The 26,796-nt window shown below is 44.1% G+C and overlaps 1 protein-coding gene across 2 annotated transcripts in view; it reads right to left on the bottom strand.

The window, feature by feature from the left end:
• Positions 1-26,796, bottom strand: part of LOC101743046 (uncharacterized) — a 157,818-nt gene that overhangs the window by 118,420 nt on the left and 12,602 nt on the right. Inside the window, exons 2-3 of one of the 2 annotated variants that reach the window (XM_012694982.4) lie at positions 24,920-24,960; positions 496-1,268 (exon numbers count right to left, since the gene is read on the bottom strand). In XM_012694982.4, the coding sequence (XP_012550436.1) occupies positions 496-1,227 (732 nt within the window). In that variant the 5' untranslated portion in view covers positions 1,228-1,268; positions 24,920-24,960. Of the gene's footprint in view, positions 1-495; positions 1,269-1,640; positions 1,670-24,919; positions 24,961-26,796 lie in introns of those variants that run through there. The other variant, XM_062671079.1, reaches the window with a different exon arrangement.

Here is a 26,796-nt window from a genome sequence, read left to right as displayed (position 1 = left end):
TAAACACGTAACTTTGTTTTATTAAAACAAATCGAATTCAAGACGTGGAAAACGTTTAATAAACGGTCGCCATGAATTTACCGGTGTAATAAAATATTTATTAAAATATTTATTTAGGGATGTGATTCGAATATGACAAAAAACATGAAAATATTTCGGGGAAAATAGCTTAGCAGGAAAACGGGGAGAAAAGTAATATATGGGAAATTCACGAGGTAAACATGATCATGTTTTTGAATGTACAAAAAGTTATTGAATTCGAAATTAGGATAATTAGTGTTACAGGAAAAAACTCATCTTAAATTTGCAACGATAATCGTAAGGTAAAATTAAATTTATCATCGTCTTAATATATAACATTCAATACATACATAAAATCCAACGCAACATATCGTTATTAAGAATTTCGTGTTTTATCCTTATTGATGATCTGAATGTATTCTTTTTAAATACTATAAGTTTTGAGAGACATAAATAAGAGCTTGGATGACTCACCTTCTCGCTGTTGTCTGTTGGCAGGGTGCCATAGCCGTACCAGCTCCTGGCTGCCTTTAATCTTGGTTCGTCTCGAGGGGACAGCAGCCCACTGCCCCATCTGGCCAAGCCTTCAGCCACAGCCGCAACGCTGGGCGTATTAGGACTTCCATTCGGAGTGCTAGGAGTACCGAATCCTTTCTCGTCCACTGGAGGTAATGTCGGTCTTGCTGCTCCCGTCCTTCTCTCGTAAATACGTTTACAAGGCTCGTCTGCATCCGTTTCTAGGAAGCTTTTTTTATCGCTTCCCCGTTTTGTTTCACATATCCTTTTCACTTCATCCTTCACTTTCTTTTCAGGCTCCTTCTTTTTTGTGCTATCATTAGAGTCTTGTCGGCAGAGCAACGTTTTCTTCAAGCTCTCGGTGGAGTCCTGCGATGTGAACTGGCCTTTCTTATCCGCGTCTTTGATTGTCGCCTTCTTATCGTCCTTCGATAATAGGGCACGTTTAAGGCTATCGCTCGAGTCTTGTTTGTTGATCACTTTACGAGGGCATTCTGTGTTTAGCGAGTCTGTCGTTTTCGAAATTAATAGTTTGGGGTAGTCGTATGGTGCGTGATCGCTGGCCGGGTTCAGTTCCAGAGATCTACGGTTTTTCTTTTTGTCCGTTGGAGCTATTTGAGCTTTGACCGGGAGCAGCCTGCGAGGCAAGAGGCTGCGGTGGTCTGCGAGCGGGGACTCGGGTCGCAACATGTTGAGCAGCGGATACTGAGCTGCCACAATCTACATCTTTCCTGTAACAAAGAAAAAAAAAACAATCAGTTATTTCACTATTTTTATTTATATTATTATTGCTTGATTGGTGGACGAGCTCACAGCCCACCTGGTATTAAGTAGTTACTGGAGCTCACAGACATAAATGCACAACGTAAATGCGCCACCCACCTTGAGATATAAGTTCTATGCCCCACCCTTCAAACCGGAACGAATTACTGCTTCACGGCAGAAATAGGCAGGGTGGTGGTACCTACCCCTGCGGACTCACAAGAGGTCCTACCACCAGTAAAAGTTGAAGGTACATCTTAAAATAACGGACAAAGACAATCCTTCCGCAATTCTTATGTTACTTTTATTACAAAAATGGCAATAAAGCCAACACTACATACAGCGTATTCTCACCGTGTCACGCTTATTCAGAGTGTCGCATTTAAAGTGAATACGAACGCTCACCGTTTATCTACATCATCGTATAAATAAAGCGAGACATTCATTTTAAAGGTCTGGGTTATCGAATCATCAACGGTACGGTTTACGTCACGTACGATTTTAACAACAATTTCATATTCAATATTTGAATTTCTCTGACGTTTGCATCGTTCTTAATAAAATAGCGATTTATCTTATCATTGAGTGAAAATTATACTGTTATCGTTTTGTAACCGTGAAAGGGGCATATTACTGTGTTTAAATTCTGTATGAGTGCGATATGAGTAGCTTTGTCCTTCCTTTCGTTAGATTCTTTAAGGATGGGCAGATAAAATTTGAGCCACTTGGTGTTGATTGTTTACAGGAGATCCTGGCAAAGTAAATGCGGCTACCCGCGTTGGAAAACGACGTGGAAATCTCCATAGCATTGTATTACGCTTTATCATTGTAAAATCATGATCTACTAAAGAAAAACGAAGCTTCGTTTTGGATGGTCAGGATTGATTTGGAAGTTGAAACGGTCTATACAAAAATAGGAAGTATCCTAATAACGTTCAAGTTTTTATGGCTGTTTACTTAAGCTTTTGCCCACGTTATAAATATACGACGTACGGATTCCTCAAACTATACCCTCGATTACCCGTATTCAAATTAATTTGTTAGTAACAGTGACGTCAGACACATATGCAGTAAACAGTAAAATAGTTTCTTAGTGACATCATGAACATCACACAAGTTTTACGTTATAATTTGATACTATACATATTATTATTATTATAATATATTTTTTTTTATTGCTTAGATGGGTGAACGAGCTCACAGCCCATCTGATGTTAAGTAGTTACTGGAGCCCATAGACATCTACAACGTAGACGCGCCACCCACCTTGAGATACAAGTTCTAAAGTCTCAGTATAGTTACAACGGCTGCCCCACCCTTCAAACCGAAACGCATTACTGCTTCACGGCAGAAATAAGCAGGGCGGTGGTACCTATCCGCGCGGACTCACAAGTGGTCCTACCACCAGTAATTACGCAAATTATAATTTTGCGGGTTTGATTTTTATTACACGATGTTATTCCTTCACCGTGGAAGTGAATCGTGAACATTTGTTGAGTACATATTTCATTAGAAAAATTGGTACCCGCCTGCGGGATTCGAACACCGGTGCATCGCTTCAACACGAATGCACCGGACGTCTTATTCTTTAGGCCACGACGACTTCAAATCACCGAGTAGGTGGCTTATAATTTTCCAAATCACACGTTAGTAGCGACGAGTCATTACGCTAGCGTGTTTTATTACGATGTATGAAAAGCAAGGAGACTCGAAGCAATGTGTATGTTTTTGCCTTTTTTACGGCTTTTTAAAAAGTATGTACACACACACACAAAGTATGTAAATAATGACTAGATAAGAAATTTTTTGCGTAGTTTTTTTAAGAGATTTTATGACCTGGTAACTAAGACCTTTAAGTCATGTCTTATTTTACTTTATATTCTTAATTTTATGAAAAATGATAATATGGAGTTAAATGAAATGAAGATGATTAATTTGAGACATTAATCAACTGGGATGAATTTAATGAAATAAAATGATATGGGATGAAATATAATCGAAGTAAAATGATGGTCATTTACTGAGATTTTTTCAGTGGACTTTTTGGAGGAACCCGAGAAGTTACGTCCAGCAGCTTTGTTTCATTTTCCCACATTTGTGCACTTTCACAGATATTAAACAGTTAATAAACCACCATTATTACACATTTAAACCTGAAGAAACAACATTTAAACCTGAAGAAACACTAAATAGACAAAATAAAACAAATCACACAACTTCACTCCTCGCGTTCCCGTCAAACAAGTCCTTTTGCGTAGTAGACAGACAATCCGAATGTACCCGTTTCTTTTGGAACTATTTTGAACTTATCCACAGCTCATCAGATATATAAGACACCTTCCCTCTTGGAAAATTATTGAGATTGACTCAAAATCAACATCAACATTTGTAGGCAGCGGCTTGGGTCTGCTCCTGGCATTGCTGAAGTCCATGGGCGACGGTAACCACTTACCATCAGGTGGGCCGTACGGTCGTCTGCCTACAAAGGCAATAAAAAAAAAAACATCACCTCCAACAGATGACGCGTGATTAATAGCGTCCGATGATAGGATTAGTAAATAATACTCGTAATGATTACAAAATAACACTCATAGAAACACAAAATAAATATTTTTTTCAATTAATAACAAGTCGAATAAATATTTTTGGATTTGCGACTTCACACTAATATACTTATATATTTTTTAAATTGCTTTTATGGGTGGACGAGCTCAGGGCCCACCTGGTGTGAAGTGGTTACCGGAGCCCATGCAAATGCCGCCACCTACCTCTAGACATGAGTTCTAAGTTCTCAGGTTTTACAGTACAACGGCTGCCCCACCCTTCAAACCGAAACGCATTACTGCTTCACCTTGGGTTATTAGATTAAAGATAACTTTTTCCATCCTATAGCTCAAATCAAATCAAGAATTTCACGGAACGCATTAATCCGAAAAATAGTCATTTTAACAATTAAATAAAAACTGATAATCGAACGAAAGACTATTTCTTAAAAACAGATTTCTCTTAAACACGAATAAAACAATGCAACCTTTACCACCAGCTAACTGTGACGGCAATAGTCAACAATTTAAAGTAACTAGAGGTCCCGCAGTAGTCGAAATTCAACTATAATTAATTGGAATTGTAAGTTTGTACACTATTATGTTTGTATTTTATACTTCTATAATCACAAATTTCGCCAAGACTACACTATAAAAAATATTAACAAAGACAAACAATGCTTAATCTATTCTCAATTTGACAACAGACGTCCAGAACAAAAGTTTGACAATAAATAGTATGCATGCGTGTGTACGTCAAATACACGGTATGTAGTGTGTGTAATGTTTTCTTTAATGATTTAATGTATGTTTTATGCATTATTTTTAAAAAATATTAGCATTGTGCACTTCTTCTCTATATTCTCTATAAGTGTGGAAAATTTCATACTCCTCCGTCCGCGCAATTTTCGTAAAAAGGGATACAAAGTTTTTGCTTCACGTATTAATATACAGATTTCTTGCGAAACAGTTGTCACGTCTGGTTCGGTTTGCAACTATGCTTCCATTGTTTCGAGTTTCACGCGTCTCTGGAGACATGTTTGTAAGTCAAATGTCGTATCTACTTATCTGTGCTCAATTTGTTAATTCAATCGGTTCGTTCTGAAGGTCGGTGACCCGTCACCCTGTACCACGGGGTGCTTCTTTTTTTTTATTGCTTAGATGTGTGGACGAGCTCACAGCCCACCTGATGTTAAGTGGTTACTGGAGCCCATAGACATCTACAACGTAAATGCGCCACACACCTTGAGATATAGTTCTAAGCTCTCAGTATAGTCACAACGGCTGCCCCACCCTTCAAACCGAAACGCATTACTGCTTCACGGCAGAAATAGGCGGGGCGGTGGTAGGTACCTACCCGTGCGGATTCACAAGAGGTCCTACCACCAGTAATGCGAAAGGCAAGAGCCGCTTGTACAATTTCGCTACGATAATTATAGGTTTTCTCTACGTAATATTTGTACGTTTTGGGTAGCTACTATGAAAATCAATCTCACGTCCTGATTTAAAAATAAATGATAGCCGTTATTCAAATTCAGTGTACAGTTCTAAGCTTCTATCGTGTTTTTAGATTAAAATAGATAAAGATAATTTATGGATCTGCCAGGAAACAAAGACAACTTCTGTATTGAACGTCGAATAATCCCTTTGATGAATTTTACTTATGAATTAATTCTTTGAACTTTAAAATTTGTTCTTGATTATAATGGAAATATATACGTCCAAGCTGCGCCCCATGAGCTCGCTCACCGGTCACGGTGAAGCCAGACTAGCTTCTTGACGCTGCTGTCAGATAGGTTAGAAGAAAAATATATATATATAATTGATACTTTGACCTCACGTGTCATAGGGCGGCGGCAGTCACGTTGCGATGTTTATCGTCGGATAGGCTGTGAACTCTTTGACTTATCAGTGCAATAAAAAATTTTTTTTTTAAGTGAATACTTCTTTAGAATCGTTGTGATTTCAAACCGGATGCAACGGAAAAAACGACAGGTAAGAGACACAAATACAAAAATGTGTAGGATGAAGCCAGCAAAGAATGAGACAGAAATATACATACTATTTAATACAGCGCCATCTGTGAGATTTTTTAATACCAACGTGTGTATGAAAGCTCTTGTAGTGAATTTTAATTTAGGATTATATGTGAAATTAAAATGTCAATTCACAGAGGGCGCTACCTTACAATTATTTACTAATGACAAAATTTTACATATACTTAAGACGTTTAGGATAATTGTATTTTAATTTTGGAAGGTTTCACTTCTACCACGTGTGAATTGCACACATGTAATTTTTTTATATACCGGTGTTCATTTGACGTCGCGTGCTGATATTAAATCTGGACGTCACGAGTTAATGAGTGGTAAGGCATTTAAAGCAGAAATCATCGTTTGGCATCTCATAATCAAATCGTAACTCGGATACGTGAGGAATAACTTCGTTTCTTAATTTCTCTCTTCCTAACACACTCACATGTAACCTCAGCTTTAATTTACATACATATCGAGGGGATGAAAGGCATTTAGGTTTAATTTAGCACACCTTTTTTTTTACAATGAAATCATTTTTTCTTACACTATTTTTAATTCAAATTCATTAAAATTTATTTTCTATTTTTTAGTTGGATTTTCTATAAAAGTGTATTTTTTTAGTTTTTTAAACTATTATTGATTATTTTTCATTTTTTAGTTGAATTTCAACATTTTCAAATTTTTATTTTCAATTTATCAAAAATTTCATCTGAATCAGTGCGTAACTTATCCGAGAAATACGTGATCGGCGCGCCTGGTAGTTTCCCTTCTTGGTCCTGACGCAGATACTCCGGGTCTCAGGAAAACAAAAAATCACTAATCCTGATTATCCTAGTAAGGATAACGGATCAAAATTTAAAATATTGAATTGTCATTGGTCTTTAATAAGTATGCCAAATTTCGAGTTAATCCGTCGTTTTGAAGGGGGTCAAAATCATGTTCAAAGATTCCGTTACATACTAACATCCTCCGTCCTCCGTGCGTCGTGTTCCTCAGTGCTGAGGATCGTGACCTTTACGGAATACATACGTAAAGGTTTTCTTGGGAAACATACATACTAACATACGTATGAAACTAATAAAAGCGTACATTGTTAACATATTTATTAATGAGCATAAAATTGTAAAATTGACGTACGGGTTTACCAATCAACTCTAGAAATCCTATCAAATTTTTTTTTTTTTGAACAATCACACCACGTTATCTACTCCCGTGATAAGTTCGTAAAGAACTTGTGTTACAGGTACCAGATAACGGAAATAAATGTAAGATTTTTATTATACACATACATATATTTAAGATCCATCCATACAAATACCTTCCCTTGGCGGGATTCGAACCCGCGACCCCCTTGTGTAGTGACCATGTCACTTACCACTACACCAGACGGCCGTTCATAAATTACTTCTTTTTTGTATTTACAATAACTCAAACTAAAGAATAACAAATACAGAAATGTAATTTTAAACGTACATCAAAAGGCGCATTGTCGTGTGCAAACAAACAAAGTTAACGTTTGAACAGAACCGAAATGCAAATATTTCATAAGAACGGCAAGACTGTTTGAAGAGCTTGCGCCAATAAATTTCGCATTACTACGGGATTATTTCGAGAAGATTCTTTTTTTTCTCGGAGAACGCGACCAACGTCTCCTTTGTAGAATTTTATTAAGAAGTTTAAGAACGCATAATTAGATTCTTGAAAATTGTTTACTTTATATATTTGCAATTTGTTCATGTAAATTGATGATACGAACAACGTCGATATAGAGAAAAAAGTACCGAATTAAATTTTTATTAATATATTTTTTTTAATTTACACCTTAATAAAATTTTTCATTATTACTTTCTTTAAAATGTTCTAGATATCAAAATATTGATTCTTACTTATAGTATTGTCTTCAGTTTTCGCGAGTCGTAAAGGATCATTATAATCAGCACAATAATCAAATGACGAATAGTACATTAGTCATCCGTGATCACGATTTAAGTAAAGTATTCGAAACATCAGTAATAACATAATGTCAATAAAGCAACCCGAAATTAACTCGTAAAAGTTGTTTTAATTAAATTTTTTTTTTCAAATCTACTTCGTAAATTTTTCAACGGTTTTTTTGTGTATGACGTTTCTCAATTGAGACTTCGTCTAATGTCTCAAGGCAATAGCAGCATTCGCGTTGGGGCATAAATACGCTTTGGTAACCACTTAGCACCAGACGGGCCTTGAGTTCAGGCGCCTAACTACAGCCGTAGAAAAACGCAAGTTTCGCAAGCCTGAATCCCTCGATGTTTCTGAAACAGTTTTCGCAATTTACAGAAATTCCTTTCGCTCTCTAAAAAAAAAACTTATTATTTATTCATACATTTAATGAGGCTGACTTCCTAAGTTATTAAGTCATTAACGGTACGAACACCGAACCGAACGATAAAGATAGAGATAATAATAATTAATACAAAGTAATATTTTGGACGTAAATTAATATTTTCATTATAAAAAACTGTAGTTTGGTTTACGTGACGGTATTTTTTTACTATCGAGAGGTGAAAGGCTATTTGGTTTAAGCGACATTTCGCTTAATATGAGACATTTATCTTTGTAACTAAAGCTGTGCTATATTTAGTACGATTTTTTTAATTGAACTTCAATTAAGTTTACTCCATTGAAATAGTTGAAGATTTTTTGTTTTCGTTATGATATTTTTTTCAGTTTTTAACTTTAAATGACTCTGGTAAAGTTGCAAAAATGTCGCTTAAGCTAAATAGCTTTTGATCCCTCGTATGCATTTTGTTAGGTTTTTTCAAGCTTACAATTGCAGATAAAATTCGACCGACGAGTGCAGTAGCTGAATACATTTTCGATGATACTATATAGTACAGAGATAGCAGCGTAAATATTTACATATCTTGAGATGAAGTTCACCTTTTATTACTTGTGAAAAAAAGAAAAGAATTTATAACATCGCAGTGGATTTTATAAGGACATCGGTTTTTATTTATTATTATTAGATTTTAAACACCAAAAGTTACAACAAAGTAGATTTCTCGCAGTATTTTTTTTTGCTTGTATCTGTGGACGAGCTCACAGCCAGCCTGGTTTTAGGTGGTTACTGAAGCCCATAGACATCTACAACGTAAATGCCGCCACCCTCCTTGAGATATGAGTTCCAAGGTCTCAGTATAGTTACAACGGCTGCCCCACCCTTCAAACCGAAACGCATTACCGCTACACGGCAGAAATAGGCGGGGTGGCGGTACCTACCCGTGCGGACTCACAAGAGGTCCTACCACCAGTCATTAATAAATTTTGAACATTTGTTAAGTACGTATTTCATTAGAAAAATTGGTACCCGCCTGCGGGATTCGAACACCGGTGCATCGCTAGTTACGAATGCACCGGACGTATTATCCTTTAGGCCACGACGACAAATAAACCGATGAACAGACAAATGTGTTTAAATCGTTACCTAGATATCGAAATGCTTTTTAGAATAATTATGTTAATGTCGTTAACACTGTAATAATATAATGGAGATAATGAATGTAACTTCGTTAAGAGCCATACAATTTTTTTTATGTCAAACCACAACACTGATTTATTTCTTAATAATTTTGTCTTTTTCTTAATAAGCACGTATTTTGCGTACTTTTAAATGTATTTTCATTATTCATACGACAAACAACGCTTCCGCGATTTCATCTCGACGACAATATAAAAATACGCCCACATGGCGAGACGCGATTACGTGTTTTTTTTGTTTTAGACGGGACTTAATTAATCTTTATAACGAAAGATTTAAGCAAATAATGTAAAATATAAGATGATATTAGACTTCCAAAAAAATATTCGTTATTCCATTTTTATTTACATTATCTTCGAATCCACGTCTTGAACTGGTTAGCGACGATCGAGTTGTGACGTCTATGGACAACAGATAATCACTCGATGGTCGATTTATAGCAACAAATAAATAAAAAAATAAAAAATTTACGAAAGTCGAATTTCAAACGAATTCAATATTAGAATACGTAGCTCAATGGAGGTCGTCTTCACGGTCAAACGTAATTAAAATTCTTAGGATTTTAAATGTGTTTAATCGTATATACAATGTGTGATAATTTATTATGTAGAGACACTTATTGTTTGTGATATAGTCAGAGGATATATTCTACTTTGAGACTATAGAACAAAACACAAAACCGAGAAACTTTGTTGGATAAGTTTGAGTTGTTTGGAAGAGAATCGTCATATCAAGGTGTATCTTAGATGTAAATTACACTTTTCCTATGAGACATCGGTTGTCCTCGCCGAACAGAGGCGGTAAGGGCAGACCCGCGCGATCTACAAGTTGAATCGGTACTCTAGAAGAAGTAAGAAACACTCACTTATTACTTAACGACTCTTAAGTGTTAACATTACAAATCGAAGAATCGAAGGCGTGGTCTGCTTATATTTTATTATAGCTATATTTCCCTTAATTTGCGACATTGTCCTTTCTAATTATTAAAGGACCGTTTTATTTCATATTAGCATCAACAGATCGATGTTTTAATTGAACTTCAATTTTCTCCATTCAAATAACTGCAGATGTTTTTTTTGTTATGATGTCTTGTTTTCCATATTTTAAACTTTAAATGGCTCTTCTGTAATGTTTTAATGTTGCCTTTCATCCCTCGATATGTATGCATTTTGTTCAACAAGGTAACAAATAATAAATAACACCTTTGTAATTTACCAAACAATGTGTCGTGCACTATTTAATATTGTTTTAGGATAAGAAAAAAAATTGTGTGTACATGTGCAAGTCACACAGGGTAGAAGTGAAACTTATAAAAAATAAGAATAATCGCAAGTCAACCACCAACTCCGCAGTGCAATGGAGAAGCCTCACTCTGGGGGAACCGCCTGCATGACCACGGCATGTCTACACGAGGTAAGTAATGTAAGTATGATTTAGCAAGAGAAATACGAGAACGTCTATCAACTGTGTAACATCTCGTCATCGCAATTCAGGAATTGTTGAATTTACGTGCAGCGACATCTTTTGATAAAAAACTAAATTGAAATAATTGTAAATCATCTTTTATAGTATGAGGTAGCGCCCTCTGTGAATTGATATTTTAACTTCACGTTTCATTTTTGGAACGAAGTTCCTTATCGCGCGTTGTGAAAGGGGGCTAGACGGAAAAAATTCTTACGAAAAGTTGTCACGACACTTTTTGCTATAAATTCTTACGAAAAGTTGTCACGACACTTTTTGCTATAAATTCTTACGAAAAGTTGTCACGACACTTTTTGCTATAGTAAGCTATTGGAACGAAGTGCCTTATCGCGCGTTGTGAAAGGGGGCTAGACGGAAAAAATTCTTACGAAAAGTTGTCACGACACTTTTTAGATCCGTCATTCTGACCAATCAACGTGTAGGCGCTTATCGCGTGACATTGCTCGTATCCGATTGGTTCGCGTAATGAGTACGGTTTCTCGAGATAGCGTTTCAACAATAGTAATTTAGTTCATAGTATTGTTTTTTTTTCTTCATAATGCCGTAATTTATTATTATAACTTAAAAAAAAAATTATTTCTTAATTCCTTCACTAATTAATCGAAAGGAGCTTCGTTCCATCCGAGTGTCCCTTGACACCTCCGCTGAATTATTTCGTTTCATCGAGTTTGAAATCATCACATCACAACGATTCTAAAGAAGTTTCATTGCAAAAAATCTAATTGTCAAAAGATACAAAACGCGGAACACAACATCGTGATACGTGGGTAAATTATTGATTGTAAGGGTCTTTTCGCGTGTTAAGGCCGGGCCGTACGCCTTGGTACCGTCATCATTATTACAAGGTACATACTTGAAACGACCCAATGTAGCTGATCGAATTGTGTACGTTTCGTTTTTTTTTCTAATTCCTCTTCAGAGTCGGTGTTTTTATTTCTAAAAGACGTTTCTGGTATAAAAGCTACTCTATGACCACTCGTTTCACAGTTGTTCTCCTTCGACAATCTTAAGTGCTTTCGATATTCTAATTGGTATGCCATGCTATCAGTTTTGACCAACGGGTCAGGCAATCGACCGCGTGGTTTTTTCCTGCCGAGACGCCCTACTCTTATTAGGTCTTTTTTTTTTTTTTTTTTTTTTTTTTTCCACAGGAGAAAATCGCCGGATCCCCACCCGCGCGGCAGGTGGGGTATGTGGGAGTTGAACCTCACTAAAAACTCCTGCCGCTCACAACCGGCGCCCTACCTCGGACCGGGCCGGAGCCCAGTCGGGGCTATTGAAACGGCGGGACAGGGTTGACGCAGAGCACATTACATCCATCCCACCGTCCCACGGACGCCGGACCGGTGGCCGCCAGCGAAACGACCACCGGTTCCCTCGTTCAGCGGGCCGAGAGCCCGCTTTGATGGCGCCGCGTTACACCTTCCCCCAGAGCGGTCGGGGGAACGCGGTCTACCATCACCCGGCTTCCTATTGCGGGTGAGCGTGCAGAGCACGCCACCCCTCGTCTGGGTCCCTCCCCGCACAAACGGGTGGGACCCCTAGCTCTTAGGGGGCCAGGTCACGGATACGACCCCGGTCCCGACCCCCTGCTCGGCGGCGGCGGGTTTCTGCGTAGTGAGGAGAGCTTTCCCTCACTCGCCCCGCCGCCTCCTTCTGCGAGATGGTGCACTCGCAGAAGTCGAGCATAGCCTTCCATGACTCATCGCTGCCAAGCATCGACGCCACGACGCCAGGCAGCGACAAGTCAGGTCCTATCTTTGCGACCAGGACACGGCGCTGCACCTCCCAAGCGGGGCAGACAGCGAGCGTATGCTCCGCCGTGTCCAGGTCGTGTCCACAATGGTGACACCTCGTCGTCGGCTCAGCCCCTATCCGGCGCAGGTACTTCCCGAAGCATCCGTGCCCGGTCAGCACCTGCACCAGACGAAAGGTGAGACGTCCCTCGCCACGATTCACCCAGTCATCAAAGACCGGGTAAACCGCCTCGACGGTCCGTAGCCCCCACGTGGGGTTGGCCAATCGCCTCGACCACGACTCGAGCACGGACCGCCGAGAATGGGCCTTCCGCGCCCGCAGCTCACTCTCGGGGACACGCGCCACGCCCCGAGCACGAAGCTCGCTGCGCCACCGATAGTCGGCAGCGAGCGACTCCGCCTCCAGCTCCCATGGCGGCGTCCCCGCCAAAACACACGCCGCCTCGAAGGAGACGGTGCGATATCCGCGGATGACCCTGATGGCAACGGTGCGCTGCGGCCGGCGCAAGAACCGAGCCATAGTGGCCCGGTTGCGCGGCTCAGCCCACACAGGTGCACCGTACAGGGCCATCGATCGCACCACCCCCGCGTAGAGACGGCGCACAACCTGATCCGGTCCCCCAATATTCGGGAGCAGCCGGCTCAAAGAACCGGCCGTCCCCATCAATCGGGGGACCAGCTCCGCAAAGTGAGCACGAAAGGCCCACCGGCTGTCCAACACGAGGCCGAGGTACTTCAACTGCACCCCGACCCCTATCCGGACGCCTCCAACCACGATGTGGGTGTCAACGGGTGGCGCCCTCCGCGGCCCGTGAAACCACAGAGCCTCGGATTTATTGAGCGCCACGTCGAGACCCAGCCTCCTTATCCTTCCGACGACGAGGGCCACTCCCGCTGTGGCGAGACGGGCAGACTCCCTAAAATCATCCCCCCGGGCCACGACCAACGTGTCGTCCGCGTAACAAATAACGCGGAGGCCCGGGAGGAGGGCGCCCCTCAGCACCCAGTCGTACCCGATATTCCACAAGAGGGGGCCGAGAACCGACCCCTGCGGAACACCACGCACGACCGGAAAACGATGAAGGGTCCCACCGTACCCGGTACATACGACCGACCTGGCCCCCAAATAGGACCCAACCAGCCGGCGGAGGTAGAGGGGCACTCCATGCCTCTCCAGTGCCCCCCCTATCACGGTCCAGGGCAGAGTGTTAAATGCGTTGGCGATGTCAAGAGACACCGCCAGCGCCACCCCACCCCGAGAAACGGCCTCGTCCGAGAGGGACCGCACGCGAAGAATTGCATCCACGGTCGAACGGCCCTCCCGGAAGCCGTACTGCTCCGCCGACAGGTCAGGCCCCACCCCGACCAGGTGCCGAACGATGCGGGCAGCCAGAATACGTTCCAGCAATTTTCCCGCCTCGTCCAGCAGCACGATAGGACGATACCCGGCGGCTGTATCCACCGGGCGCCCCTCCTTCCTCAACAACACAAGTCTACCCGTCCGCCAGAGCGACGGAAACCGTCCCGACTCCAAGCAGCCATTATATAGCTCAAGGAGCCGGTCCCCCAGGGCACCGAGGGCCAAGGCCAATACCCGGCCGTGGACTCCGTCCGGGCCGGGGGCCGTGTCTTTCGCAGTCATCTTGACAACGGCCACCCGGAGCTCTGCCTCGGTAATACGAGGCACCTCAGCAGGAGCTTGGCCGTCGACGGTGTCAGACGGCCCGCCCATAGCGGGAGGGACAAAACCCTCCCGCTCCTGCGGGAACAACGCCGAAACGATGTCCCGCAGCTGCTGGGGCTGGAGACGCTCAGTCATAGAGGGGGCCCACGGGCGCAACTTGCCGCGTACCAATTTGTATGGGCTCCCCCACGGATCCGCTTCGAGCGCCTCCAAGAGTCTCTCCATGTTCTGCTCCTTGGCCCGCCTGATGGCCAGCCGCAGGGCGTCCTTCGCAGCGCGATATTCGCGGTGCAGCCGAGCTTCCTCCTCCGCGAACGCGACGGGCTCGTCGCGCCGCAGGCGGCGGCGACGGCGGTGTCTAGTGCACCGGCGGCTCGCCCGAATGGAGACCGCACGCAGTCTTGCAATTTCGGGCGACCACCAGGGCGACTGTCGCCGTCCAGAGTGCCGAGAGCCGACCCGGGGCATCGAGGCATCACATATGCGGTGCATCGCGCCCCGGAACCATTCGGCCTCGGTTTCCACATCGACAGGTTGTGGGCGCTTGGGCGCCCACGCCGCCACCATAGAGGCCTCCACCAGGAGCTCCCTGTTCAGGAGCTTCAGTGCCCACCTAGGGAATGACCGGGATGCACTCTGCGGGGGGTCAACCCCGCGGGCACCTGCAGCCGGCGTCGGCGCAGGGGCAGAAAGATCGTACCGGATATACCGGTGATCGGACAACGATTCCGCCCCCACCACCACTCTCCAGCCGAGGATGCGCCGCGCGACGGGCGAGCTCGCGAACGTCAAGTCCACGATAGACTCGCCCGTCCACCGCACGCAAGTCGCGATCGAGCCCCTATTAACGATACAGAGACCGACCGCGACCGCCCACTCCTCCAGCAGCCTACCACGAGCGTCCGTGAATGGGGAACCCCAAGCGACAGACTTCGCATTGAAGTCCCCCGCCAGTATCACTGAACGGGGAGCGAGGTGACGAGCGATCACCTCTAGCCCGTCCAGGAACCGCTCGAACTCGACGGTAGGCCGATTCGGAGAAAAGTACACCCCGATCACGACGATATTTTCTAACTGTACCGCGACGATCCCGGGGCCCCTGGTCACCATCGCCAGGGGGGGGACCATCGCGGTTCTTCTGATATGTATGGCCGCCAAGCCATCAACGTCCCCAAACCAACAGTCATCCGCTGGGGGAACGAAGTATGGCTCGGCGACCACAGCCACGTCAATTGACCACTCCGCCATGGTCTGGAGCAACATGTCCTGAGCCCCAGCGGAGTGGTTCAAGTTTCCCTGCAGGAAGCGATAGGTGTGATCCATTAAGACTGAACCACATCCATCGCTCCCTCCCCTACTCCATTGCCCCCGCTATCGGGCGCGAACGCCTCAGCGGGGGACAAAGTGCCGGCCGGTGCTCCCCCGGCCAACCGCTTCTTTTGACGCCGCTTAGCTTGGCGGCGCCGATTTCGTTCAGCATTCTTGCTGGCCGGAGGGCAGGCCTTGCCCCCGGCCCGGTGGTCAGCCTTGCGCCCGGCCGCCGCACATAATAAGCAGTGCGGCGCAGCCGAGCACACGGCCGCCTTGTGTCCCGGCTGACCACAGCGAAAGCACAATCCGCTGCGGTCAACGGCACTCGCGCATTTAGCAAGGCAGTGCCCAGTGCTGAAGCATCTGAGGCACCGCCAGGCGCGTGGTTCGAGAAGGCGCACGCGGGCCGCTATCCAGCCCACGCGCAACCTGCCCGGTTCCCCCGACGGTCTCCCGGGCGGAGGAGCAGCCAAGGAGGTGGCCGCCTCTACCGGGCAACGCACCCAAACAGAGCCAGCCCCGGTATAACCGAGGCGCAGCTCGCCTACGGTTATACTCTCCAGGGCGCAGTTGCCCCGGGCGGCAATAGCCGCCGCCACCTCATCCTTAGTGGTGCAGTCGTCCAGGCCGGTCACTCTCAATTCAGCCATTTTGACCGGCCTGTGCACTCGAACCTCCTCCTCAGGCAGAACCGTACGGAGCTTCGCCGCCAGACGCTCCGCGATGCCGGAACTATCGGCACCGGGACACTCTAGTAGCTTGGCCCCATTGGCCGTCAGCCTACAGCGGAGGCCCTCCCCCGCCCCGATCTCGTCCAGATCAATAGCCGCGCACGCCCGGGAGACTACATCTCCGTATGACACGCCCTTGGCCTCGGCGGCCGGCAGCAGCGTTAAGACCACTGCCGCCGACCGCGGCGCGCGCGTCGACTTCTTCTTCGTCTTCTTTTTCTTGGCGGCCACAGGCGCTCGACCCTGTTGGGGAGCAGCCTGAGACGCCGCAGTGGCCGGTGCTCCACCCACTTGGGGAGCTGTCGGTACGGCCCTCTTGGCACCCCGCCGGGCCACCACATTCCACCCCTCGTCCATGTTAGACGGGGGCGGGGGCAGCGGACGGGGTTGAGGCGCTTGCGATGTGCACTTCGCGTTAGCGCCGCCCCCCCGCTTGGCTCTGTCTCGCCCCGGGCCCGCCCTAGTAGCTGGAGCCTGTACGGGGGTGGAGCGGGTCACTGCAGCACCCGACACCGCGGCATGTGTAGACGCAGGCCGTTCAGCGTCACCAGCGACAATACGTTTCGCTTCGAGAGCCGCCAGCCCGCCACCCAGCCTTTCCATTACAGCCTGGACGGTGCGATCGATAATCTCGTCCAGGCTGTAGCAATTCGGTTCCGGCAGGCCCAAGATCCGTGGCCCCGCGGATCCCTGCTGCCGCTCGACGGCCGTCGCCTCCCTAGACCGCGGCGACGGGAGACGCGAACGCCGCTGTACCGCGCGCGATGGTGGCAGCACGGGCCACGGGTCGCCAGCCGCCGCTGAGGGACAGGGACCCCGAGGGACCCCGGAGACCAGCGGCGACACCGCCGGCACAGATGCCGGAGGAGTCCGCGACCCAGCGGCACGCGGCAACGCGGGCGACGACCTCGTCGCGGCTACCCGCTTGGTAGCAGCAACCTTGCCATCGGGCCGCTGCTGCGCCTGTAGCTGTGCTCGGAGCCTCAAATTCTCCGCCATCAGCTGCACCACCTGGTCATTGGCGGAAGCAACCGAAGGCAGAACCTTCGAGACTCGCGAGACGACTTCCCGCAGCCTGCGGCCAGCAGCTTTGGTTTTGGCACTGGTCGCCGCATACGACTTGACGGTCTTCATGGCCCTGCCTATGACCAAGGCAGGGTCCCGAAGACCGCCCTCCTCCTCTTCTGTCGTCCGCCCGTCCAGCGAGGCGACAGACATCGACGCCGATGACGGCGCCGGTGACGGTGCGCCCTTCCCCCGAGCGGGTCTCCCTTTAGGGGGCGGCATCTCCTCCGCGGCAGAGGCCGAATCGGAGACTACCACCACTTTCTCCGGTGGGGCATCCGTGTCAGAGGACGACGTTAGCCCCCCTTCCCTTCGCGGGAAGAAACTCCCCTCGATTTCCTCTTCCGCCTGACTTTCCCTTTCGGGCCAGCCGCCTCGCAGTCGCTGACGAGCGCAGAGCGCGTCGAGCCAGCGCTGGCACACCTCGGTTCGACGGGTTTTCCGCTGCCCGTCGCACAGCCCCCTTCATCGTGGCATGCTTTGCCCCCCCCAGAATACGTGGGGCAGCATGCTCCCACCGAAGTGGAAGCACGGAGGGATTCTCCACCTAGAGTGGTACCCTCCTGGGGTAATGTTTTTTGTAAGTTTGCCATCATTCATTTCGTTCCTTTGTTATTTAACCAGGGGTCGGTCCCCTGGGACGGCCCTCACGACTGGACACCCTCCAGCCACTCATCCCATCACCGGGCACGTCACAGGCTTAGGATTAGGGCATTTTTTATAGAGGTTTGCATCCTCGCGGCCCCTACTAGGCAGCGGCCCCCGCCCCCCACCAAGTGGGGATTACGGTATGGGACAACCCTTGGGACTAGACTCCCTCCAGCCATTCATCCCATCGTCAGGTGTCAAAAACTTGGGATTGGGGCATTTTTTATAGAGGTTCGCATCCTCACGGCTCCTGCTAGGCAGCAGCCCCCGTCCCCTACTCGGTAGGGATTGCGGTGTGCTTCTTCGAAGCCACGCCGGTAAACCGGTACCCCCCTTTGGGGGGCCTTCCCCTGTAGCCGCCAAGAGGCAGCCGGGGACATGGCAACCAGCGACCGGAAGGGAGTGCCCTCCGGTTCACTTCTCATCCACGTGGGGTCTACCATTACTGACAGACCCACACGTCTGACCACGGTGTGGCCACGCCGGCGTACCGGTACCCTCCTCTGGAGGGCCTTCCCCTTTAGCAGCCAAAAAGCTGCCGGGGACATGGCCTAGCATTCAAGACGGCTCCAGAAGGGAGCCATCTCCCGCTTCACGCACCCTTTGTCCAGCAAAGGTGGGAAAACGGGAACACGGTGTGCAGTCCTCTTTGTTCACGGCACCCCTGTGCAGACAACGCTGCTCCACGGTATCGGGGTGCACGCTTAAGCCCCACCGCCGCGACAAGGCGAGACCACGTTCGGTGGGGACTCTTATTAGGTCTTAGAGGGTTTTAGGATTTCAGCAATGCGTCCAAAGTAGCTAAGTATGTGCTGGAAACAGATTGTTATATTGTACGATTGTAAAATTTCTCTAAATGATAAATTATCGTCTGGGTGATGTCACGTGCCATAGAGACGGGACTTCTTCTGTTTCGGTGTTTTTTTTTTTTATTTAACCCGTTTTTGGTTCTATGATTTGCATTCTATTATTATAACAGATCTGCTGAATTTCGCCACCTACCTAGAGCATTTTGGTCAAACCCAATTCCTCAAACGGGTGACTATAAAAGCCAGAAATAGATGAAATTGTGGTACCCGTGTAGGCTTACCGCTAGTCATAGCGCAGCTTTATATTTTTTGTACTTTCGGTCGTTTCGTTTAAACATCTGCAATATTGGACATATTGCCTATGAAGCGTTGTATAGTAATTTTCTTTACGCCATAAATATTGAGTAAAATTATCGACGCAGGCAACTTTTGCTATAATTGTCGTAGTTGGGCAGTGCTCAAGGTGCAGTTGAAATGCCAGCACTCGCGTTGTGACATGAGTTCCATCAATTATATTGTGCGTGCGTTGTACGTTCCAAACCCGAAGGCATGCTTCGCGTTCAAAGCAGGCAAAAACGGCAAATAAAAGGTGCCTGAACCGTTACAAACCAACCCGAGAGCCCTTACCACTATCCCCCACCGGTTACCTTCTAACTCCAAGATCATCTATTCGACAACATCTTGACAACCGACGAACAGGCTCTATTCTCACTACATAGTGGGTCTCAGTTCATCGGCAGCGCACCTTTCTGTTTGTATTTACCCGGTGCGCATTGAGAACTGAATTACCTATAAGGCGTGTTTTTTTCATTTGTCCTTAAAGACAGTCGAGCACACGGCCCACCCGATGGTGAATGGTTACCGTCGCTCATGGACGACAGCAATGCCAAGCCCTTGCCTACCGTTAAAGTATTCTGAGTACTATGACCTATACATTTTCAAACACAGTTTTTGCAAAAGGCCGCAACTTGGCCGTACCCCTGACATTGGTGTTGTCCATGTTGGCTACAGCGATCTCTTTATATCGCATGGCCAGTACGCTCGACGGCCAGTGAAAGCAATAAAAAGTGACAGGGTTCTAAAGTTGGTATAAAACACACACACGCGCACACAGTAACACCCACATGCACACATAATATTCCATGCTACCTTTCCATCAATGAATCAAATAAAATAAAAAAAGATTCAATTAACCATTTCTGCTTCCATCAGAAGAAAGCGCCGCAGGTATCATGTTATTGGTATATTAAAAAAAAACCCAAGCCGAGTGAAAGTAACGTAAAGCACTTTCCATACGATTACGTAAGTACACACTCGCATATCTAATATATAAAATTCTCGTGTCACAGTTTTCGTTGCCATACTCCTCCGAAACGGCTTGACCGATTTTGATGAAATTTTTTGTGCTTATCCGGTATCTATGAGAATCGACCAACATCTATTTTTCATCCCCCTAAATGTTAGGGGTAGTCCACCCCTAAATTTTTATTTTTTATTTTTTAGACAAAAATTTTAATTTCTGTTTTTTTATGATACAGCATACAAAAATACATACAACCCTAAATTTGCACCCCTCTACGATCAACCCTTATTTTTTATTTGCTAATTAAAAACTAAATTTTTTGCAAGATTTTTGTTTTTATTTTGTCATGACTTAGAATAAAAAATTTCATATTGCTCTGAAATTTTCACCCCTCTACGATCAACCCCTATTTTTTATTTGTTAATTATAAACTTTAATTTTTTGGGGAAGATTTTTATTTTGTCATGAATTAAAATAAAAAATCTGATGTTACTCTCAATTTTCACTCTTATACGATCAACCCCTATTTTTCCATCCCGATTAATATTTTTTTTATTCTATGCACAGATCCGCAATAAGGTTGCAAGATGGCAATCAAATATTATAATTGTAGTACGATAAATTCTTATACAGAGTTTATAATTTCAAATTCCTTTAAATATAATTTTTTTTAAATTGAATTTGATCTCCCGCCCTCGCCGGTCGACTACTGATCAATTATCAATCGATCAGCTATCCCCGCCAGGTGTCACCACTCATCCAGCAAACATCACTTAGTAGGGATGAGGACGAAGCCGGTCTCCTGTCTTATTTACTCAATATACATAATAGATTATACACTTAATATATTTGAGAGCTATACAATACTATACATTTTTCAGCCATGTTTTTTTGGTTTTATTTGTGTATCAATAGTATGTTCAGTAGGTCTGAGAATCGGCTACTATCTATTTTTCATACCCCTAAGTGAAAAGGGTTGTCCACCCCAAACATTTATTTTTTATTTTAATTTTTTGGATATATATTTTTTGTTTATAATGAGGTAATAAGTGGTTAAATGAGGGTTTTTTTTCTACAGTAGAATTTCCCTAGAAATCTTATTTAAGGCAACACAACGTTTGCCGGGTCAGCTAGTACAATATAAAAATAAACAACCTATTATCTTATTTCGAGCGTAGTTACGTAAGAAACTTTTAATGGAAATTTAATTGGATTTCCAGTTATACGACCAACGTTTATGGTATAAGACAGTTTTTACATTGTTTAGGAGTATTAAAGAAATTACGTACTATTAAGTAATTAAGAAAAAAAACAAGATTTGTAGAAAAAAAAAGTTGCTCTCTGTGGCTTCATACTTACTTGAATAAAGAGTGAAATTGAGAACCGTACGAAAAAATTAATGAATACAATTATTAAAATCTACGATTCGTTTTCACCGGCCTCTCGTCCAGAACTCGACAGAGCTCGTATCAAGCGAGCGATGGGACTATGGCGGTGTTCAAATCTCACAGAAATTTACATATTTTTAACACTAAACGGGTCAAAGACCCATTTTAAAATTTCGCATTGAAAAGGCACGTATCATCTTATTGCTTTTGCACATTTGACTTCATGACTTTTGCTAACCAATTAATCTACAGTTATTATACAATTTTTTTGTTTTGTTTTGTTTATTTTGAGTAATATTTGTCGCATACCCTTTTGTACCCGCTATAGTAAAAATAGGTACCAGTAAGTGTTGGTATGATTAGTGTTAAGGAAGCATGTACATACTTAAAACATGTTTACGAACGACTTCCACGATGAAGGGACGAAATCGTGTAATTAAAAATCGAACCTGGAAAAATTGTGAATTTTCGTAATTACAACTGGTAGAACGTATACTGTAAGCTCTCACGGGTAGGTAGGTATCATCACCGATCTGCGTGTTCATGTCGCGAAACAGTCACGCGTTCCCGTTTACAAAAGTGATACAGCCGTTATACAATCTAACTGAGACCTCGACCTAAAAGGTGGGTGGCGATTGTGATGTGGCTAGATAACCAGATGGTTCGTGAACTCATCCACCCAAGTACTACAACCAAAAAGGATATAAATCACTTTATTTCAACTATTATCTTTCTTCTGCTCTTTTATAGCCGTTGAGTTATTAATTAAATTTCAACTGCCAATACTGGATGTCTGTCTGTCTGGCTATAAATACTGTTACATAAAAACTTTTCTTTTTTTTTCAACCTTTTAATTATTTTGAATTTGGAACACGTATATTATTTTAAAAACTTCTTTCGATTTTGCGCCATTTCACATACATAATATTTCTTCATGTTCATTATCAAATTACAGTATGGAATGGGGTGTTAAGAGAATAGGATTGCAGTGATCGCCTTGCACAAAATGGGTATAGAGACTTTAATAAATATGTAGGTATGAATTACAATAATATTACATTACTTCATTTAAAAAAAAGCATTTTCATTTGTAACAGAACTTATGGCTGGACTAGGTATAAAAAATCTGGAGAAATAAACAAAGGAAGGTTGGCAGGCTGCCGGCCGTGTCCCTATGCAGCATGTTTTTTTTTTAATGCTTAGGCGGGTGGACGATCTCACGGCCCACGTGGTGTTAAGTGGTTACCGGAGCCCATAGACATCTATAATACAAGGTAAATACGTCCACCTTGAGATATGAGTTTTAAGGTCTCAGTATAGTTACAAGAGGACACACACGTTGCTGACGTCGACCTTATTCCACTAGAAGTTAGATGTAAAAAACTTTTTTCTTTTTTGCATAATATGGCATCGAAGGCACTAATAACACATAAATATTACATATTCGAGTATTTTGACCAATAACGATTTTATTTGAATAAAAACCGGTCTTCATCGAGCGAGTCACGGATCTCACAGAGTTTGAATAAATAAATGTTAATATACATGAGACTTATTTGGCAAACGTTCTTTAAGTTCAACGCAGTCCAGTCGAAGTGTTTGTAATCAATAGGGAGGGAGTACCAGAGATAGATCGAGTTTAGGGTTCAAACTAATACTGAGTCACTGTCTTGAGGAGAATTATGGTAAACAGTCGACGTCGCTTTAAGCACGTCATTTCGGATTCACTCCCGATCCACTAACGGTGCTTTTAAGTACCTCAAGCACCGGTCATCGTTCTCGTCGAACCCTTCGCTTGCGACGAACAGTTCGGCGAGTAATTTAACCTACAGACACAGACCACTGAGTTTCTCGCCGGATCTTCTCAGTGTGCCGCGTTTCCGATCCGGTGGTAGATTCTGCGAAGCACTGCTCTTGCTGCTTGAAAGTGCATGAAATAGAGGGGTACGGTTACGTTCCGCCGTGCAAGGGATGATTCTATCTAAGAATGCCTGCCCTATTCAGCACTTTACATCCACTCTCAAATAACTCAGATGGCTTTAGCCTATGGCATTTAGTCTATTCCCGTCCTCCGAAAAAGGTCGCCTTAAAAATATTGAGTTAAGATTAAATTCCGTTTTTAAAAAAACGATTGCATTTCTCATTTCGCAACGTTTTTGTATGATTTTCACTGGATCTCCTTTTTCAGAAGTTTGTGTTCATCAAGATAGCTTCGAGGTAAATTATCGTAAAACAAGACTGTCGCATCCACTCGGACGTACCCTTTTTGGTACATCGTAGCCACGACCGTCAGCAACAACAAGTCCAGCTCTATCTTCGCGACGAGGACACGGCGCTGATCTGCTAAAGCGTGGTAGTTTGTGACCACGTGCTCTGCCGTGTCCTCGTACAGCCACTGCAGTTATGGCACTCCGGCGTCGGCTCACGTAAACTAGGTGCAGGTAGCAGCCGAAACAAGTGTGTCCGGTGAGCGACCGCGTTACCCAGAAGATGTCTTCGATCGCGATTCACCTAGAGAGGACCACCTCGACGGTCCATCGCTCGTAGGCAGACTTCGCCACGATTGGAGCCTCCAGGCCCGAAATTCTACCACGCCGTCGCCGTCGCCACTCAACGACCGTCCAATACGAGACCGAGGTACCGCGACCCGGTCGCCCCGATAACGAGGTGGGTTCCCGAAACGGGGCTCTCCGGGTAGCTATTAAATAATAACCGACTTATCTCATTAAGTTCCCTGACGAATTCACGGCCCATTTCTGTCGTGAAGGAGATATGCGTTCTAGTTTGAAGGGTTTACTACACTACAATTAGTACTTACACGCCATGTCCTCATGGTGGTATTCATTTTTTTTTATTTTTTATTGCCCTTCTAGGCAGACGAGCATACGGCCCACCTGATGGTGAGTGGTTACCGTTGCCCATGGACTTCAGCAATGCCAGGGGCAGAGCAAGCCGCTGCCTACCGCTTAATACTCTCCACAGGCCTCGTTTGAAGAAGGACATGTCATAGCGCTCGGGAAACACCGTGGAGGTGAGCTCATTCCATAGCCGGATGGTACGTGGCAAAAAAGATCTCTGGAAACGCACTGTGGATGACCGCAGTGGCTCCAGGTAGTACGGATGAACTCTACTCCAATGGCGGGCGGTGCGATGGTAAAAACGAGATGCCGGTATCATCTCGAACAATTCCTCAGAGCACTCCCCATGGAACATACGGTATAAAATACAGAGAGAACCGAAGTCCCTCCGCAGACCCAGAGGTTCCAAACGATCCGTGAGACTGGCGAGCATTTGGTGAGCTCTCGCACCAATATGAGCAATAACCGAAAAAAAAACAAGTACTTGCCATTATGAAACGTAGGTGCCGTCCTCGGTCGCTCTCGGGCGCTGTGAACAAAGAAATTATTCGTATTAATTAAACATTAATCACGTGAAATGAGGACAGTTATTGTTAATTTAAAATAATTGGAATAAGAAACCTATCAATTAACGCGTTTAATTAATGTTCTCACTTCAAAGGTCTTTTTAAATTCAATTATGTAAATTTCCTTTTTAGCTCGAGTAATTTTGGTCTAGGCAATTTACCCGCAGGCACACTTATACATTTTTAGGAACCACATGTTTTAAAAATATAGAGCCTAAACTTCTAATTTCCAATTATGAAGTTGGTTAATCACTTTCGGCTTCTTAATCATTTATTCCACAGCTGAATAAAAGATCGCGGACATCCTGTCCTTAAGTGGTTACAGCAGCTTCTGGACATCACCAGTCGAATGCCGCCATCCATATTGAGACATGAAGTCGTAATCTCAATTGTATGGTATGGCGGGTGTCTCATCCTTCAAATCGTTATGTATAATTATGTTGTGCAATGTTGCGACATAAATAGTCAGGACCTTGTTACGAAGCCAAGCGGGCTTAAAATACCACCCGTAAAAAGTGACTAAAAAATCATTCTAAAGGAAGAAATATTAAATGGTCTCGAGATTTAATTAAGTATGTTTTCTCAATATCAGAAGTAACGTCGGACTTTATATATATATTTCTTCTGTTCGTGGGTTTGTCACTGGACTCCTAAACGGCTGGACCGATTTGAGTGATTTTTTTATATGAGTGTTGGAATTCCTAATAATAATAAAAATAAATAATAATGTTAATTTTAAATTCCCAGCGAAACGGGCGAGTACGGATATTACATTTATAACTACTGTAGCTTTGTAACAGTGCACAATCACAAGAATCGCCCGTGAGGGACCAGTTGTAGATAAACACATGGAATATGTTTCACACAGGTTTTTCAACTTTATTATATTTATTTTTACACTTCAATATAAAAATTCGAAAAGTTTGCAAATATATCCACCCCAATCGATGGATGATGGAGAATGTGAATGTAACAAAAATTTTAATAAAAGGGGTTTATTTGTTTTATTGTTACATTTTTCGCATTTGCTACACTAGTGATAGAATTATTATGTACTTACTGCTTTTAATGTTTGATAAACCATTAAATACTTAAGTTTCATCAAATTTGTTTCAGTTTTTTTTGGGACGATCAAATAAATTTTATAGTTTCCAACAAATATAATATTTTATTAAGTATTTAATATTAATTAAGCATACTTATCATGACTGCTTGGCAAGTCTATCGAAATCATTTCAAAACAAATGCTTGGCTCATCCTTAAATATCTGCTGTATGTAGAAAAATAGTAAACAATTCCTTTGGTTTTCGCGAATCTAACGCAATATTCAAATATCGACGATCACGGAAACTGTAACGCATTAAAAACGTCGGAAATAATGTAATGACAACTAAAAACTAAATAGTAGGAACTCTGTGATAGGGTTAATGATACATTAAAGGATAACATTATAAGCATAACGATCATAAACGATTAATATAATTAATCTGATTGACTCAGTAGTGCAGTAGTTTTAGCGCTGGTGACTGTTGCGTCTAGGTCGTGGGTTAGATTCCCACAGCGGACAAAAATTCGTGTGATGAACAGGTTTGTTTGCTCTTTGTCTGGATATTTATTTTTATATTTACACGTATATAAGTAAGTATGTCCGTTTTTGGTACCCATAACACAGGGAATACTAATTTGGGATAGAATGAGCGTGCGTGATTTGTTCCCAGTTATTTCCCAGTCATATTTATTAAGGTGATGATGAGGCCTACACGGATCGGTTTAAGCGCATATTCCCGTCTTCATGTTAA

Source organism: Bombyx mori, chromosome 11, assembly GCF_030269925.1.
Source record: "Bombyx mori chromosome 11, ASM3026992v2".
NCBI lineage: Eukaryota > Metazoa > Arthropoda > Insecta > Lepidoptera > Bombycidae > Bombyx > Bombyx mori.
The sequence above is the reverse complement of the archived record's forward strand: the minus strand, read 5'-3'. Positions and strand labels throughout refer to the sequence as shown.